This window comes from Callorhinus ursinus, unplaced genomic scaffold (genome assembly GCF_003265705.2).
Source record: "Callorhinus ursinus isolate GAN/ISIS: 27379988/994484 unplaced genomic scaffold, GSC_fseal_2.0 scaffold6, whole genome shotgun sequence".
In the NCBI taxonomy this organism is placed as follows: Eukaryota; Metazoa; Chordata; class Mammalia; order Carnivora; family Otariidae; genus Callorhinus; species Callorhinus ursinus.
The window spans coordinates 1235981-1251709 of NW_027397068.1; the positions used below are offsets into that span (position 1 = coordinate 1235981).

A 15729-nucleotide genomic window follows, 5' to 3' on the forward strand; every position below is an offset into this window, starting at 1 on the left:
GTTGTGAAAACAACTAAATGCTGTATATACATTTTAATTAGAAAATCATCTAGATAAAAGGTAACATTTAAAATGTCATTAAACAATATCACATAGTTGTAGCATGAGATTATTTCTATTATGACATTTCTCTGTTCTTAAAAGTAATTTATCAAATTCATAAAACTCAACACCATTTTACTGTAGGCCAGTTATATCTCAAAAAGTCTTTTTTTTTAAAAAAAAGGAGAGATAGGGGCGCCTGGGTGGCTCAGTTGGTTGGGCGACTGCCTTCGGCTCAGGTCATGATCCTGGAGTCCGAGGATCGAGTCCCACATCAGGCTCCCTGCTCAGCGGGGAGTCTGCTTCTGCCTCTGACCCTCTTCCCTCTCATGCTGTCTCTCGTTCTCTCTCTCTCTCAAATAAATAAATAAATAAATCTTTAAAAAAAAAAAAAAGGAAAGATAGTGGTTGGTTGATTTTTAAAAGAAGAAGGACAAGAATGTATCACATACCTTGCTCTCGGCCCAGTCTCTACTACAACAGTAATACAAAATGTTCATAAGAACGCAGAGTTTTTACTCCATTATGTTTCCAAACTTTCCCGTGTGTTGTGTGGTGTATCAAGCTCTGATAAAGTGGTTTCATTGAATTAGTGGCGATACCTATTGAAAATAGGAAGAGAAAAGGGACAAATGTATTGACTTTTAATTTCTGTGATTCCAGCCCTGTTCAGTTGGCCTTTGGGAGATAATTAGTAGATTATCTGAGGCCAATCAGATTTGGCTTTCAGTTTCCAAACAAAATTATTGCAAAGGATTTGGTCACTATGAGCCCATCCTCTTGTCGTCCTTGATCTTGGGCTTTGGATCCAGTGCTCTTAAATATATAAACCTTCACACACACACACACACACACACACACACACACACACACTCGCTTACTTTGGCAAATTTATCAAAGCCTAGATCTGCAGCCTCTAGGAAATTATTTTAGGCTCTGGCTTTTGCCTGGCTGGGCAGTCACTGATGTTACTCCAACAAATCTGGTTCCTGCCTTCTGCCTAGTTGGGCAGGATCTGATGCTGCCTTGGATAATCTTTATTTAGAGTCCTAAAGAAGAATGTTTCATGTTGATTTTACCCCCACTGGCTATTTGGACATTTGTTTTCCATCAGTAATGGCCATCTGGATCTGTTTTAAATATGTATCAGATATTTCACCACTTTTTCTCAAGCTCTGTCTTAATGACATGATAGAAATGGCTTCACTTGGTGAAACAGTGCATTTTCTCTCCCAAGAATACTACTTTTGTGCATCATGATCTGGGCCTTCCTTCAGGAAGGTAAGTATAAAACATTTAAGTGGCAATAGAGCTCAAAGAACCAAACACATTCTTTAAGATTGTGTTAACATACAGAATTGATTTGGCCCTTGACTGCACACACCAGACAGTCCAGGCTGGTTCCACTGCCTTAGAGAAGGCAGAGGTGTAGGGATTCTGTAGAGATTGGTGACATCTTTCCCCACACCCCTATAAGCTCTCTGCCTCTCCCTTGCTTCAGTGCGTATTCACCAGCCAGAGACGGAGGCCCCTGTGGTAGTAGCCAAACAAGCATTTTATCTATGCTGATAATAGCTTTCAAGTCATCTCTCCAAAAGAATCCTGCCATGCCCCCAGGAGGAAGTGAGCCTGCAATATCCCCATTCATGACTAAACTCATTTCCTGACATTTAGCGTCTTCTCACACCACATGACTCAGTTCTCTTGAGAGTTCTTCTCTCACCCTAACAGCAGGCACTCTGCATTGCCATTATGTATTTACTTCTTTGTCTCCCTAGAAGCGTACTAGGAATTCTTACAGAGGTAGGGATCTTGTCCTATTCGGCTCTGTACCCCCAGCACTTACCACAGGGTCTGACACATGAGAGTACCCAACCCATGCAGTAGGATCGACAGAAGAGAGGGATGAGTGCAAAGCAAGCAGAAACAAAATTTTAAAGTGCTAAGTACTCCCAGCTGAATTAGTCCTTACGGAATTTAGCTGCTTTTATTCCAGTCTCTGAACCCTGTTCTTTCACTTAATAGACTCTTATATTAATAACCAGATTATCTGGTTTGTACTGCTTTGCCAAGAACTACTGTGATGAAAGTCCAAACTAGTGAATGATCTATTTGCTTCTCAAATGTACTTGAAAGGAATTTCTAGCCTTAGATTAAGTTTCATATAATGGTATAAAATGGTGAAAATTGTACTGTGAGTGGGATTGATGACCACATAATGAAGGGTACAGATCCTAAGAAAGGAGTGAGGATTCAGTGTAAAGCTGTTTAAAGGTGACTCAGGAAATCTGTTAGAACAGAAAAATGCCATGTCCCTGTATTAGGAATTCTCTATCCTGTATGTGAGGAAATCTGAGAATAAGAGTCTATGTGGAGTCTATCTTCTAATCTCAATTAGTCTTCTAATATCAGAAAGGCTTTAAAGTAATTATCTCACATTTTGTTTCTTTAGCATCATCCTTCTATGCAAAAAAGAATGCTCTGCTACTCTTGTCTGTGAAGGACTTCCTTGGTAGAGGAAAGTAGATGGAAGATACATCCTTAGGCTCTTTACACAGCTCTAGATGAACAATTTGCAGTAAGTTTGAAATGCTTCTAAAAACTGACCACAATACGGTACTTGAGTAATAGCAGTAGCCCTCCTCCAGTTGAAAAGTGCCTTTTGGATAGGGACTATATCTTTTTCACTTTAGGTAAACACATAATGATAATGGGGCACAGTCAAGCAACCGACTCTTGGTTTCAGCCAGGTCATGATCTCAGAGTCATGAGAGTGAGCCCTGCATCAGGCTCCACATTCAGCATGGAGTCTGCTTGAGATTCTCTCTCTCCGTCTCCCTCTGACCCTCCAGCACATGCTCTCCCTCTTTCTAAAATAAATAAATCTTAAAAAAAATAATAACAATGATGGTGATGATAATAACAGATAGTAGATAATACTTATTTGAAAATGTGCATGTTTTAAATATGTAAATGTATGTGTGTATTATCCTGTGCTGGGTTTTGAACATGTAATTTAATCTATTCTCTCAGCAACCCCAAGGAGGAGTTACCCTTGTTATTTCCAAATTTTGGATGAGGAAAGGTAGGTTTGGTGAGGTTAAATAACTTGCCCAGCTCACATAGCTAGTAAATGGCAGAGCTGGGGTTTAATAAGCAATGAATATGTGTTCAATTGATGGCCTTTGAGGAAAAAAAAAAAAAGTCTTGCTTAGTAAGATTCTGTTTTCTCAGAGATCTCAACCAACAGGGCCTCTGCCACATCTGTTCTTACTTGGAGTCTCAGCCTATATATTTTTGTCAAATACAAACCATGCTTCTCCTTTCTGTGATTCTTGTCCAAACTCCTTGCCCTCTGTAGGCCATTTTCTTTTTCAGTCTGTTCATTTTGCTATTACTTTATTAGATAAACTCAGCCCTAAGAAACAGATTTGAGAAAAGTAGGTAAAACTGGTTAATGAAAAAATCATTATTTTTAAACAAGGCTCATAATGACAGATTTAAATTTTTTTGTTATGTATATTCCTTTCATGAGTAGCTTTACATATAAATCTTGCATACTCAAACTATTTCCCATATGAAACATGGCAAAATACCAAGATTGCAAATGTTAGTACTTTCAGTAGTTTAGAACTTTTCATCTAAGTTACCCTCAAAATTAGACATAAGCCCTTAGAACCAGTCCAGGATTCAGTGTTTTAGGCAGATAATCATACCATTATCTGTATAAAGCAAAAAGGATTAATACCCATTGTATCCTTTTTATTCTTCTTTACCTGGCAATCTGATCAAAAGATGACTCACCAATCTGTACCCCTCACTCCCTTTGAGCCCTGGCTCACAATTCATCTCTAGAAAATCTTTCCTAATTAACTATATTCTGCTCTGATCAGCCTTTTGCTTTATACACTTTCAGTATGATTTGGCACCCAGGTTGTGGGGAACAGAAAAGGATAGAACACCATTTTTGCAGAGACATAGTTTTAAATGAATGTGTGCTTCTATTGCAATCATAAGTGCATTGATTTTAAATATACATATATGGGGCACCTGAGTGGCTCAGTCAGTTAAGCATCTGACTTTGGCTCAGGTCACAATGTCAGGGCCCTGGGATCCAGCCACGACCTCAGCATTCTGGGATCACGTTGGGCTTGGCCCTCAGCTTCTCCCTTTCCCTCTCCCTGTGCCCCTCCTCCCTGCTCGTGCTCACTTTCTCTCTCTCTCTCTCTCTCTCTGTCTCTTATTCTCCCTCTCAAATATTTTTTTAAATTTTATTTTATTATGTTAGTCACCATACATCATTAGTTTTAAAATATTTTAAAAATAAGTAAATAAACAAACGTACATTTATATAATGTGCATACGGTTCTCCTACTCTTTTCTCAAGCACTGTTGCTACTGTGGTCATGCTCAATATTGTGCTGGCCCCAGAGCTAAGCCCCTGCTTACTTATCAGCTCTTTCGGTGCTTTCTCCTGTGCTTCAGAAGCGGCAAGCTAGTGAACTGTTGATAGAGGGTTAACTTCACCCTCCTCAACTCCTCCACTGAAATCTGCCTTCTTTGCTTTCTAGTAGATAAAAAAGGCTAAGTTATTAAAACTCAGGGTTAAGTTTCCCTCTTAATTATCATGGTGACAGCTGACCTTTTCCTTTAAAGTATCATGTTTAATTCATTCTTTTAGAGACTACTAATTTTAGTTGTATCTTACTTATTGCTTCTGTCTACTAAATTCTGACATGGAGGATACTGAGCCAATGTTATATTTATATTCAGTGAACATTTAGTTTAACATTTCGGTTATTTGCCTATACTCTTTGACTTGATTTTCTGCCCTGTAATGATCCAATTTTCTCCACCTCTTGCGCTTGTAGCAATAAGAAAAACGTCATGTTGTATTTTCACCCCTTCCATAACAGCATGCTTATTTCTGAAAGTGTCAGACTTCACCACTGCATGCCTTTGGCTAGTACACGTAAATTACCAACCACTGAATTTAATGAACTATTACATCTTTATGTTTTTCAGTATTAAATATAAACATCCAAACTGCGAGCCACACTCAAATGTATGGTACACTTTGTTACATCATCTGCTGTCAAGAAATGTGACTTTGTTATTGCCCCTTTGGGCATCTCTGTCCTCCCTATGTCAGAGACAGCAGAAGGCAGCACCTTCTCAAAGCAAAGAAACCTTCAGAGCCCCCTTCCTGCCTAGTTGAAGGCTCAAGGTTCCAATTTTATTTCATTTTTTTTAAGATTTTATTTATTTAAGAGAAAGAGAGCATGAGCAAGAGAGATAGAGAGAGCACAAGCAGGGGGAGGTGAGGGGCAAGGGAGAGGGAGAAGCAGACACCCCGATGAGCAGGGAGCCCAATGCGGGGCTTGATCCCAGGACCCTGGGATCGTGACCTGAGCCGAAGGCAGATGCTTAATCAACTGAGCCACCCAGGTGCCCCATCAAGGTTCCAATTTTAAAAGACCAAAATGGAAGAAGAGGACCCAAACATAGTGCAGGAAGGTATAGCCATCCTGTGTGGATATATTGAGCTGCACCATGCCTCCAGAATCTGGTCCTTTTTACTGACCCATGGGTAGCCCCCATCCTCAAGCTCACAGGATGGCTACTCTACCTCCAAGCACTGTATCAGTATTTCGGAGCAGGGAAAATGGTGCAGAGGGAAGGCAAAGCTGCCTTCTACTAGACTTTGCCTACTATTAAAGAGCTTTCCCAGAAGCCCACCCAGTTACTTATATTTATATCTCTTTGAGAAGAATTAGCCTTAAGAGACTGGACATAGACATTTTTAGTTGATCTATTGCCACCCTGAGCAAAACCAGGTTTCTTTTGATGAAAAGGGAGGGAGAAATGGATATGGAATAAGCAAATAGTGGCTGCTTCAAGGATAAGTCTACAAAAATGTCAAGCTAACCTTGACCGACTTCCAACTAAAACAATAATTAGGAAATTGGCATTATGTGTCTATAGCCTAACTTCAGGATCTAAGTGTTGAAGTGAAACTTAGCAGCATGTAAAGAAAATTAATATTTTTCACCACTGAAAAATATATTTGGAGACTTTCTTCAGCCCAGCTCAGGAGTAGAAAAATAAATCTAAGAAATGTTTTAATTTTGAAAATACTCTACAAAAATATCTGGTGATTTTTCTACCAAGAAAATATCTTCTCTTTTGAAGGTTCCCTATTACATAAAATGGGATTAGGTAATAGGAAGTAGTCATGGGACTCTAAAAGCTGCTTCTCAAGATTCCTTCCATTCAAAAAGACCTGAATAGAAAGATAAACTGATAGCATTTTATCAGATGCACACAGCCATCTTGTTCATGTACCGGGGTCATTCAGTCTTCCTGGCAGGATGTTCAGGCAAAACACTTGAGTATTTTCCTTACTGGTATGTTCCACCTGTGTTGGGTATTTTCCAACACTGATGCAATTCAGTCTAGTTCGATGCTGAGAGTGTAAAAATAACACCAAATCCAATGGACTATCACTTTGAGAGCATTTATTTTTGTTTTATTCAGTTTATGCACTAATTCAGAAAGTGCCTGAGCATATGATTAAGCAGAGCAGGCAGCTGCCAGTGTGATGAAATCTGGGAACTACAGGAAAGACCGCCCCCACAGACATGCCGTTTCAGTCGTGTTGAAAGGAAGGGCTGCGAAGGCATGTTAGCTAAGCGCATACTGTCCCTAAAGAGAGGAGTTAGTTTCAAATTACTGTTCTATAACTGCTAATATCTTAGAGTAAAAGAGTGTATCAAATGATTTGGTACAGGCATTTAGGATCGAGGTGGAACCCAAGACAGATAAATTCTAGTAGGTGTAAAGGCAAAGTCTAAAACAACATAGAGATGGGGCACTAGAGCAGGGACCCCAGCCCACCTGGAAGTAGAGCTAAACATGCCCAAAGTAAGAATCTCAAAGCGAATGGAAAGGTACAAGACACACTGTCTGCCTCACGCTCTTGCCCTGAAATTTCCTGGGATGCTATGGCCTTTATCAGAGGGGAGAAATTCCCTTATTTGTGATAAACACCATTTGACAACTTTTTATTCATAAAATTGTTATACATGAAAACCAAGGTTAACTAAAAATTAAATAATTTCAAAAAAGAATAGTCATTCAGTTCACAAAATCCTAATGTATTTTAAGAGCCCAGTAAGATAAATGCTGGAATATATAGCTAATATATTATTATCAGTAGAGGTGAACCCTAAAATCATTGCAACACTCCTGCCTAGATTATCATTATAAAATACCATACCCTGTTATAGTTAAAGCTTCAAAGTGAATGAAATAAATGTGCCCTTTTGCTACATAATTTGTATTTCAACGCTACCTAATTTATGTTAATGTCTAAATAGGTTAAGCACCTATGTTTATAACATAGTTCCAAAGAAGAATTATCTGTTAACTCATACAGGATTTGTACTATCTGTGGTCATTAGTGAGCAGGTTGACAAATTTTTAAGTATTGCTGATAAGATCAGGTTAAACACATACTGTGAATTTTTTTAGTTTGGATGAGTATTTGAAAGGTATTTTTAACATTGAAAAATGTCGCTGTTATTCTCCTTCAGATAGTAACCAGTATGTATCTATAGTAGTTCCTTTTACATTGCTCTAATTCCTGTTCAGTTCAAAACCACAAATGTATCATTGAGATCTACTATGAGCAAGACAGACATTGTTTTAGGAATTGTAGAAACTGTAGTGACAGGAACACATTTGCTTCTCTCAACATATTTAGAATCTAAGTGGGTGATGAAATAAATATAACCAAACAGAATATAAGGGAAATAGTTCAAATCTATAAAATTGAGGGGCTTGGGAAAGGCTCAGTGCATAGGTGGCATCTATGATAGGCACTGAAGGCTGCTCAGGGTGCTAGTAATGAGAGATTGATGAGAGAGGCCATTCTAGATCAAGAGAATCGGCACGTAGGTATTAGGAATATTCACTTAAGAATGTAGAGTCCAGTTTGTAGGAGTGTGATATACAGGCAGTTAGAGAAGTAGTTCTTATTACAAGCACTTTTTTTTTATTATGTTAATCACCATACATTACATCATTAGTTTTTGATGTAGTGTTCCATGATTTATTGTTTGCATATAACACCCAGTGCTCCATGCGGCATGTGCCCTCTTTAATACCCATCACCAGGCTAACCCATCCCTCCACCCCCCCTCCCCTCTAGAACCCTCAGTTTGTTTCTCAGGAAAGTCTCAAATAGGACAAGCAATCCTAAAATTTGTATGAAAACACAAAAGAACCTGAATAGCCAAAGCAATCTTGAGAAAGAAGAACAAAGCTGGAGGCATCATGCTTCCTGATTTCAAACTATATTACAAAGCTCTAGTAATCAAAACAGTATGGAATAGGCATAAAAACATAAATATGGATCAATGGAGCAGAACAGAGAGCCCAGAAATCAACCCACACATATACGGTCAATTAATTTATGGCAAAAAAGCCAAGAATGTACAATGGGAAAGTAGCCTAGCCTCTCCAATAAATGGTGCTGGGAAAACTCAACAGCCACATGCAAAAGAATGAAACTGAACCACTATTTAATATCATACAAAAAAATAAAAATGGATTAAAGACTTGAATTTAATATCTGAAACCATAAAACTCCTAGAAGAAAACATAGGTAGCAAGCTCCTTGACATTGGTCTTGGAAATTAGTTTTTGGATTTGACACCTAAAGCAAAGGGAAAAAAAAATGGAAAAAGAAACAAATGGCACTATATCAAACTAAAAAGCCTCTGCACAACAAAAGAAACCATCAACAGAATAAAAGGCAGCCCACTGAATGGGGGAAAATATTTGCAAATCAAATACTAAATAAATGCTTAATATCCAAAATATATAAAGAACTTCTACAACTCAACAGCAGAAACACAATCCAATTACAAAATGGGCAGAGGATCTGAATAGACATTTTTCCAAGGAAGACATGGCTAACAGGGACATGGAAAGATGCTCAACATAACTAATCATCAGGGAAATGCAAATCAAATCCACAATGAGATATCCCCTCACACCTGTCAGAACGCTATTATCAAAAAGAGAGAAATAATAAGTGTTGGTGAGAATGTGGAAAAGAGGGAACCCTTGTGTTCCCACTGTCAGTGGGGATGTCAATTGGTGTAGCCATTATGGAAAACACTATGGAGATTCCTCAAAAAATTAAAAATAGAATTACCATATAATCCAGCAATTCCACTTTGGGGTATTTATGCAAAGAAAAAGAAAACACTAATTCAAAAGTATATATGTATTATCCATGTTCATTGCAGCATTATTTATAATAGCCAAGACATGGAAAGAAGCTATATGTTCACTGATGGATGAATGGATAAAGAAGGTATGGTGTGAAAGATACAAATGTAGGGACCCGAAGGGGTACGTGTACCCCAATGTTTATAGCAGCAATGTCCACAATAGCCAAACTGTGGAAAGAGCCAAGATGCCCATCGACAGATGAATGGATAAAGAAGATGTGGTATATATACACAATGGAATATTATGCAGCCATCAAAAGGAATGAGATCTTGCCATTTGCAACGACGTGGATGGAACTGGAGGGTGTTATGCTGAGTGAAATAAGTCAATCAGAGAAAGACATGTATCATATGACCTCACTGATATGAGGAATTCTTAATCTCAGGAAACAAACTGAGTGTTACTGGAGTGGTTGGGGGTGGGAGGGATGGGGTGGCTGGGTGATAGACATTGGGGAGGGTATGTGCTACGGTGAGCGCTGTGAATTGTGCAAGACTGTTGAATCACAGATCTGTACTTCTGAAACAAATAACGCAACATATTTTAAGAAAAAAGGAAAAGAAGAAGATAACAGGAGAGGAAGAAAAGGGGAGTATGTCAGAGGGGGAGATGAACCATGAGAGATGATGGACTCTGAAAAACAAACTGAGGGTTCTAGAGGGGAGGGGGGTAGGGGGATGGGTTAGCCTGGTGATGGGTATTGAGGAGGGCACGTTCTGCATGGAGCACTGGGTGTTATGAACAAACAATGAATCATGGAACACTGCATCAAAAACTAATGATGTAATATATGGTGATTAACATAACGATAAAAAAATTAAAAAAAAAAGAAGGTATGGTGTGTGTTTGTGTTTGTGTGTGTGTGTGTGTGTATATACATAAATGCATTCATATTTATATGTGTGTGTGCACATAATATACATATAATGGATTATTATTCAGCCATAAAAGAAGAATTAAATCTTGCCATTTGTAACATGTATGGGCCTTGAGGGCAATATGGTAAATGATATAAGCCAGACAGAAAAAAATAAATACCATATAATGCAGTTATATGTGGAATATTGAATGGAGCACTGGGTGTTATGCGCAAACAATGAATCATGGAACACTACATCAAAAACTAATGATGCAATGTATGGTGATTAACATAACATAATAAAATTAAAAAACAAAAACAAGCTCATGAATATAGAGAGCAGACTGCTAGTTGCATGAGGTGGGGGTTAGAGGGTGCTGAAATGGGTGAAGGGAATGGAAAGGTACAAATTTCTAGTTATAAAATGAATTTAAGTCATAGGGATATAGTGTACAGCATGGAGACTATAGTTAATAACTATATTAGCTAAACACTGTATTGAATATTTGAAAGCTAGGAGAGTGGATCTTGAAAGTCCTTGTCACAAAAAAAAGAATTTGGTAACTATGTATAGCAATAGATGTTAACTGGACTTACTATGGTGATCATTTTGCAATGTATATAAATATCCAATTATTATGTGATACCTGAAGCTAATATGTTATGTCAATTATACCTCAATAAGAAGAAAGTATATATTTAACTGTTTATAGGACCACCTTGTTATGGAATACATTCCTCTGGGCTCTAAAAGAATGTTTCTTTTTATTTATGTATTATTAGAGTGGATAGATTTGGGGACTGTTTCCAACACATGTCTTAATAAGCAAATGATAAAGCCATTTTATATCTTTAAACTGATTCCTGTATCCCCTCAGATTATGCTTTCCATTGTCCACTTTTTAGGCCTTACTTTGATTCATCTCACTTCCAGTGATCTAGGGCCAAACAAAACTTCTCAAGACACATCTATATTTTTCCTCATGACCATATATGTGATTCCACATAATCTAATCCTATTCCTCCTTGATTTGTGTAGACTCAGAATGAGATCATGTCTGGTCTCTTAGAGATCATAACTGTTCTAAGACTTAGTTATACTGAGTTACTCTATACTGAGTCATAACACATTCTTAGGCCGCCTGGGTAGTTCAGTCAGTTAAGCGGTCTGCCTTTGGCTCAGTTCATGATCCTGGGGTCCTGGGATTGAGTCCCACATCCGGCTCCCTGCTTGGTGGGAAGCCTGCTTCTCCCTCTGCATCTCCCCCTGCTTGTGTGTGCTCTCTTTCTCAAATTAATAAGATCTTAAAAAAAAAAAAAAATTCTTAAAACCCTACCCCCAAGATATTTATGTTATCATTGGCAGGAGTGTCATGCACTGAAAGTCTTTACCACAACACTGAATTCAACACACAAGACATTATCAAGTATTCTCAGATTCATCTGAGTAATGAATTATAGCAGTAGTACAGAGAAAGGATTTTGAGCTTTATAAACCATCAAGAGAAAAAAGTCATTCACCAAAACTGTAAAGTTTTTGAAAGAAAGGAAATGTTCTCCTTTGTTCTCCCTCCATCCCAATTAAAGGAACAGGAACATAGTGTTAAATATATCAAGAATTTACTTATTGTCTGAAAATTTAATATCTTTATTTGGCTTTTTCTGAGCTGAGCTACAACCAATATGTGTTTTAAAGAAGTTTGTTGTTTATTTGTAGGTTCACGCCGGTTATGTGACACACTATGAAAATATTTTCTCCCTGTTCTGGGTTCTGGAGCAGCTTCTTCAAAAGGAAACCAAAGAAGGCAACACATCAAGTGTAGGGCATGATGATCAAGAAATCAAGAAATTTCTTCAAAAGCATGATGAAACTATTTTCCAACTCTCTGATGCGTTTCCTTTATTCACTTTTTATTTATGGAGACTGGGCATTCTCTTGAACTCAGTAGAAACTGTTGAAAGTAACTCACTTCCTTAGCAATTTACTAAATGTCAGAAGCATACTGAAGTATGAAGATCTTCTGCTTAAAAGATTTTCAAGTATATTTTTTAAATGAGCATTTTAAATGGATCTCTAAATATAATCATTCAATAGGTTTAAATTGTATATAAAAGATTATGAGTCCTATTTCTATACTAAAATCAGTCAGTTTCAGTTGAGAATGTCCTTATTTCCATGTAACTGTATTTTACAATATGTTACTCAATATAGTCTAGCTCTATTATTCTCTATAATGGACCATTAATTGTCTATCTCATAAACAGTATTTACATTTTAAAAGATTTACATGTAATAGATAGTAAAAGGCAACAGAAGAGATCTTAAAGGTTTTGTTACTTTATCAAAACAGTCTCTAAGTGGTTATAAATGAAATTTTTAAAACTTTGTTCTTACATAGTTTCATTTGCACCTTTGTCTATCATCTTAGAGGATGATTCTTTAACATTTATAAACAAAATGGCCCTCAATTTCATAAAATCAAATTATTTGTTAAGTCCTTTGAAAGTACTAATTCATTGTTTAAAATGTTTGTTTTTCAAGTATTTGTTTTGATTCTGTTTATTATGTATAATATTCCGGTTATTGTTAAAATGTAGTTAAGTCATGTATAATTATATCATTAAGGATATTTTTACAAATCTAACATCTGCCCAGAAATATACTTATTGAAAGTATATTTATACTTATTAAATGTATGAGTTGAATTTGCCAGTTACACAGTTTCATTGACTTTATTTCGATTATTAAATTCATAACCAACTAGCTTAATGAGTACACATTATGTACTTACCTATAGTGCAATTTAGGACACAACAAATACAAATTTACTTTATTATTTATGTGTGATATTGTTTCATAAGTTAATTACCATTCCTAAATGCCATTGGTATTTTAAAAAAATGTATATAAAATCATATCATCATCTGCCATGGTTATTTTTGGAATTATTTCTGCTTTGTAGAAAAGAAAGCCTTTTTTATAAAACTCAATGTATATATCAGTCACCTATTATGTAACAAACTACTACAAAATCTCAGTGGCATACAATAAATATTTCTTGAATGTCTGTGGGTCAGTCACTTGCGGGATTGGCTCATTTGAACTGGATTCTGTTGGAAAGCTCTGCTCAGGTTGCAGATCCCACTGAGCTAGTTTCTTTATTACAAATTGGCTTTGGTCTCTTCCACTTGTGCTTATTCTGGGGCCCAGGTTGAAAGGGAAGCTACTTAAGCTCTTCTGTGGCAGTGGCAGACTGGCAAGAGGAAAAGGGCTAGGCTGAGAAGCATTACATTGTAATTGTCCACGTGCATTAGCCAAAGTACATCAAATGGGCAAGCACAAAGAAAAGAGGCCCGGAAGTACCCTCTACCCAGAGCGGGAGAACTGCAAAGTTCCATGGCAAAGGGCATGGTTACAGGAAAGGATGGAGAATTGGGGCAAATAATTTACTTTACCATACACACCAGTTGAACACAAGGAGGGCATTCCAGTTCCTGAATTAGGAATTTTTCTAATATTTGGATTCCTGGGATTTGTATAGTTGATGACACCACACAAAATCCACTACCCATGACATCTCCCCATCCTCACTCTTAATGATTAGACAAGGTTGGTAAATACATAAGCCACAGCAGTGGCCCTTTCCCATTGCAGCCAGCCAACATAATGATCCTAAGAAGACTTTTGTAACTCGAACAGATTTCTTAATTTTAATAGATTTTAAAGCTTCATGGTCTGAAAATTAGCCTAGAAAATGTATTTATTTTACAGGAACAGACAACATGGTGGGATCATTAATGTACAAAATGGAGATACATGTTATTTCCATTTAATATTTTTTGTAAACAAATTTAATCAATTATAGGACGCTTAACCCTTCATTATCCTGTGTTTCAATCTCTAACAGTGTTAACTGTGCAGTACATTTAGTATTGAGGTCTAAAACTGCTGGTGAATAAGAAGATAAAATGAGACATTTATATCTCTGTTTCAAAAAAGTGGTATAAGATAATGATTTAAACTAGAATTAAGATAATTTAAAAATGTAGCAATTAAGATTTGATGAATATCTAACTTCTCAACTAAAATTCAGGGTATAAGACTAATGGAGACAGTAGAAATTAGGCAGTGCTGAAATTGATTTTAGAATAGGATGGGAAATAAAGAGGACCACAAGGCAATACTAAAAATGGAAGAAATGATAAAAACGATAGTAAGTGCAAACATTCATATAGTAGGTATAATAGACGCCAGGCACTGAGCTAAGCATATTACATATATTTACTCATTTAATTCTCCCAACAACCCTATGTGATAAGTAACATTATTACGTCCATTTTAGAGATGAGGAACTCAGGCAAAGGAATGTTCAACAGCTTGCCCGATACCACACCACCAAGAAGTAGAAGACTTAGGTTTCACCCCCAGGAATTTTATCTTCGCAGTCCACACTCATTAATCTGCTACACTTCGTCTTCATTATAAACATTGCTGGCACCTCGTGAAAGTTTCATAAATACCACTTCTTGGGAATTATCACCAAAGCTTTATATGCCCTCAACTACAAATCTTATACCATGGCAGCTATTAGCTTATTTTGGATTCTTCAGCCCCTGCAGGGTAGCTGTCCTCTCTACCACCATATCAGAACAACAGCATATTTGTTCTTTTCTACACTGTAGCATTTTACTATAGTAAGGACTCTTTAGGTAAGTTCCAGATCCTCTTTGAACAATTAAGTTCTAAAAAGTACAAAGCTCTCTTTAAAAAGGGGGTAGGTGAACTATCAGGCTGCAGTGCTCCTCCCAGTGGGAAGAGAAAACAAATCTGATTGTGTTATCCTTGGATCTATAAATAGATATTGTTGGTACTTAATGCAATTCTTTTACAAACTTGTACTTTTCCACCCTACTTGTGGGCGTCCTGTAGATAAGGGCCGTTATCTGAGGGTGACACGGGAAAAAAAAGGCATTTACATTTCCAGGTTTTTATGTGAATTTGTAGATTTTTTAAAAATATTGATGGCTCTGGCTTACGATAACTTGGTTTTGTTTATTCATCAAATATTAAGCACCAACTTTGTGCACAAACCAGTTATTTGCACATATGAAAAATAAACATAGTAAGTTTTAGCTTTTATCGAATGTATAAAGCAGAACTTTGTTTTTGTGGGCATTATAACGACCCAACAACATCAATATCTTATATTTGCTGAAGGAGATAATTAGAGTGATAACATTTACCTAATTTTGAAAAAAAAGAAGGATTTTTATTATTGAAAGCCAATTCATTCTTCTTAAGTTATTTATAGAATTGGACAGCACTAAATTCATCTGGTCAATGAACAGGCTCTTCTTTTAAAAACTGCCTAAATATTATGGGGTCTGATTGACATAAGAAATGACCTCAGCCTCTTTTTTGTTTTTCCTTTAATATGAAAGTCCTTTAACTAGTTTTAAGAATCTATTATTATGGGGAACAAAGCTTGTATAAAGATAATATAAGTTTAACATTCAAGACATTG

General features: G+C 36.8%; 1 protein-coding gene across 6 annotated transcripts in view; it reads left to right on the plus strand.

Moving 5' to 3' along the window:
• MEI4 (meiotic double-stranded break formation protein 4) overlaps positions 1–13270 on the plus strand; it is a 236027-nt gene extending 222757 nt beyond the window's left edge. For 5 of the 6 annotated variants that reach the window (XM_073893532.1, XM_073893531.1, XM_073893533.1 and 2 more), the window contains one exon: positions 11922–13270. In XM_073893532.1, coding sequence (XP_073749633.1) covers positions 11922–12182 — 261 coding nt within the window. In that variant the 3' untranslated portion in view covers positions 12183–13270. Of the gene's footprint in view, positions 1–2494; positions 2621–11921 lie in introns of all 6 variants that reach the window. The other variant, XR_012378475.1, reaches the window with a different exon arrangement.
• Positions 13271–15729: the final 2459 nt, after the last annotated feature.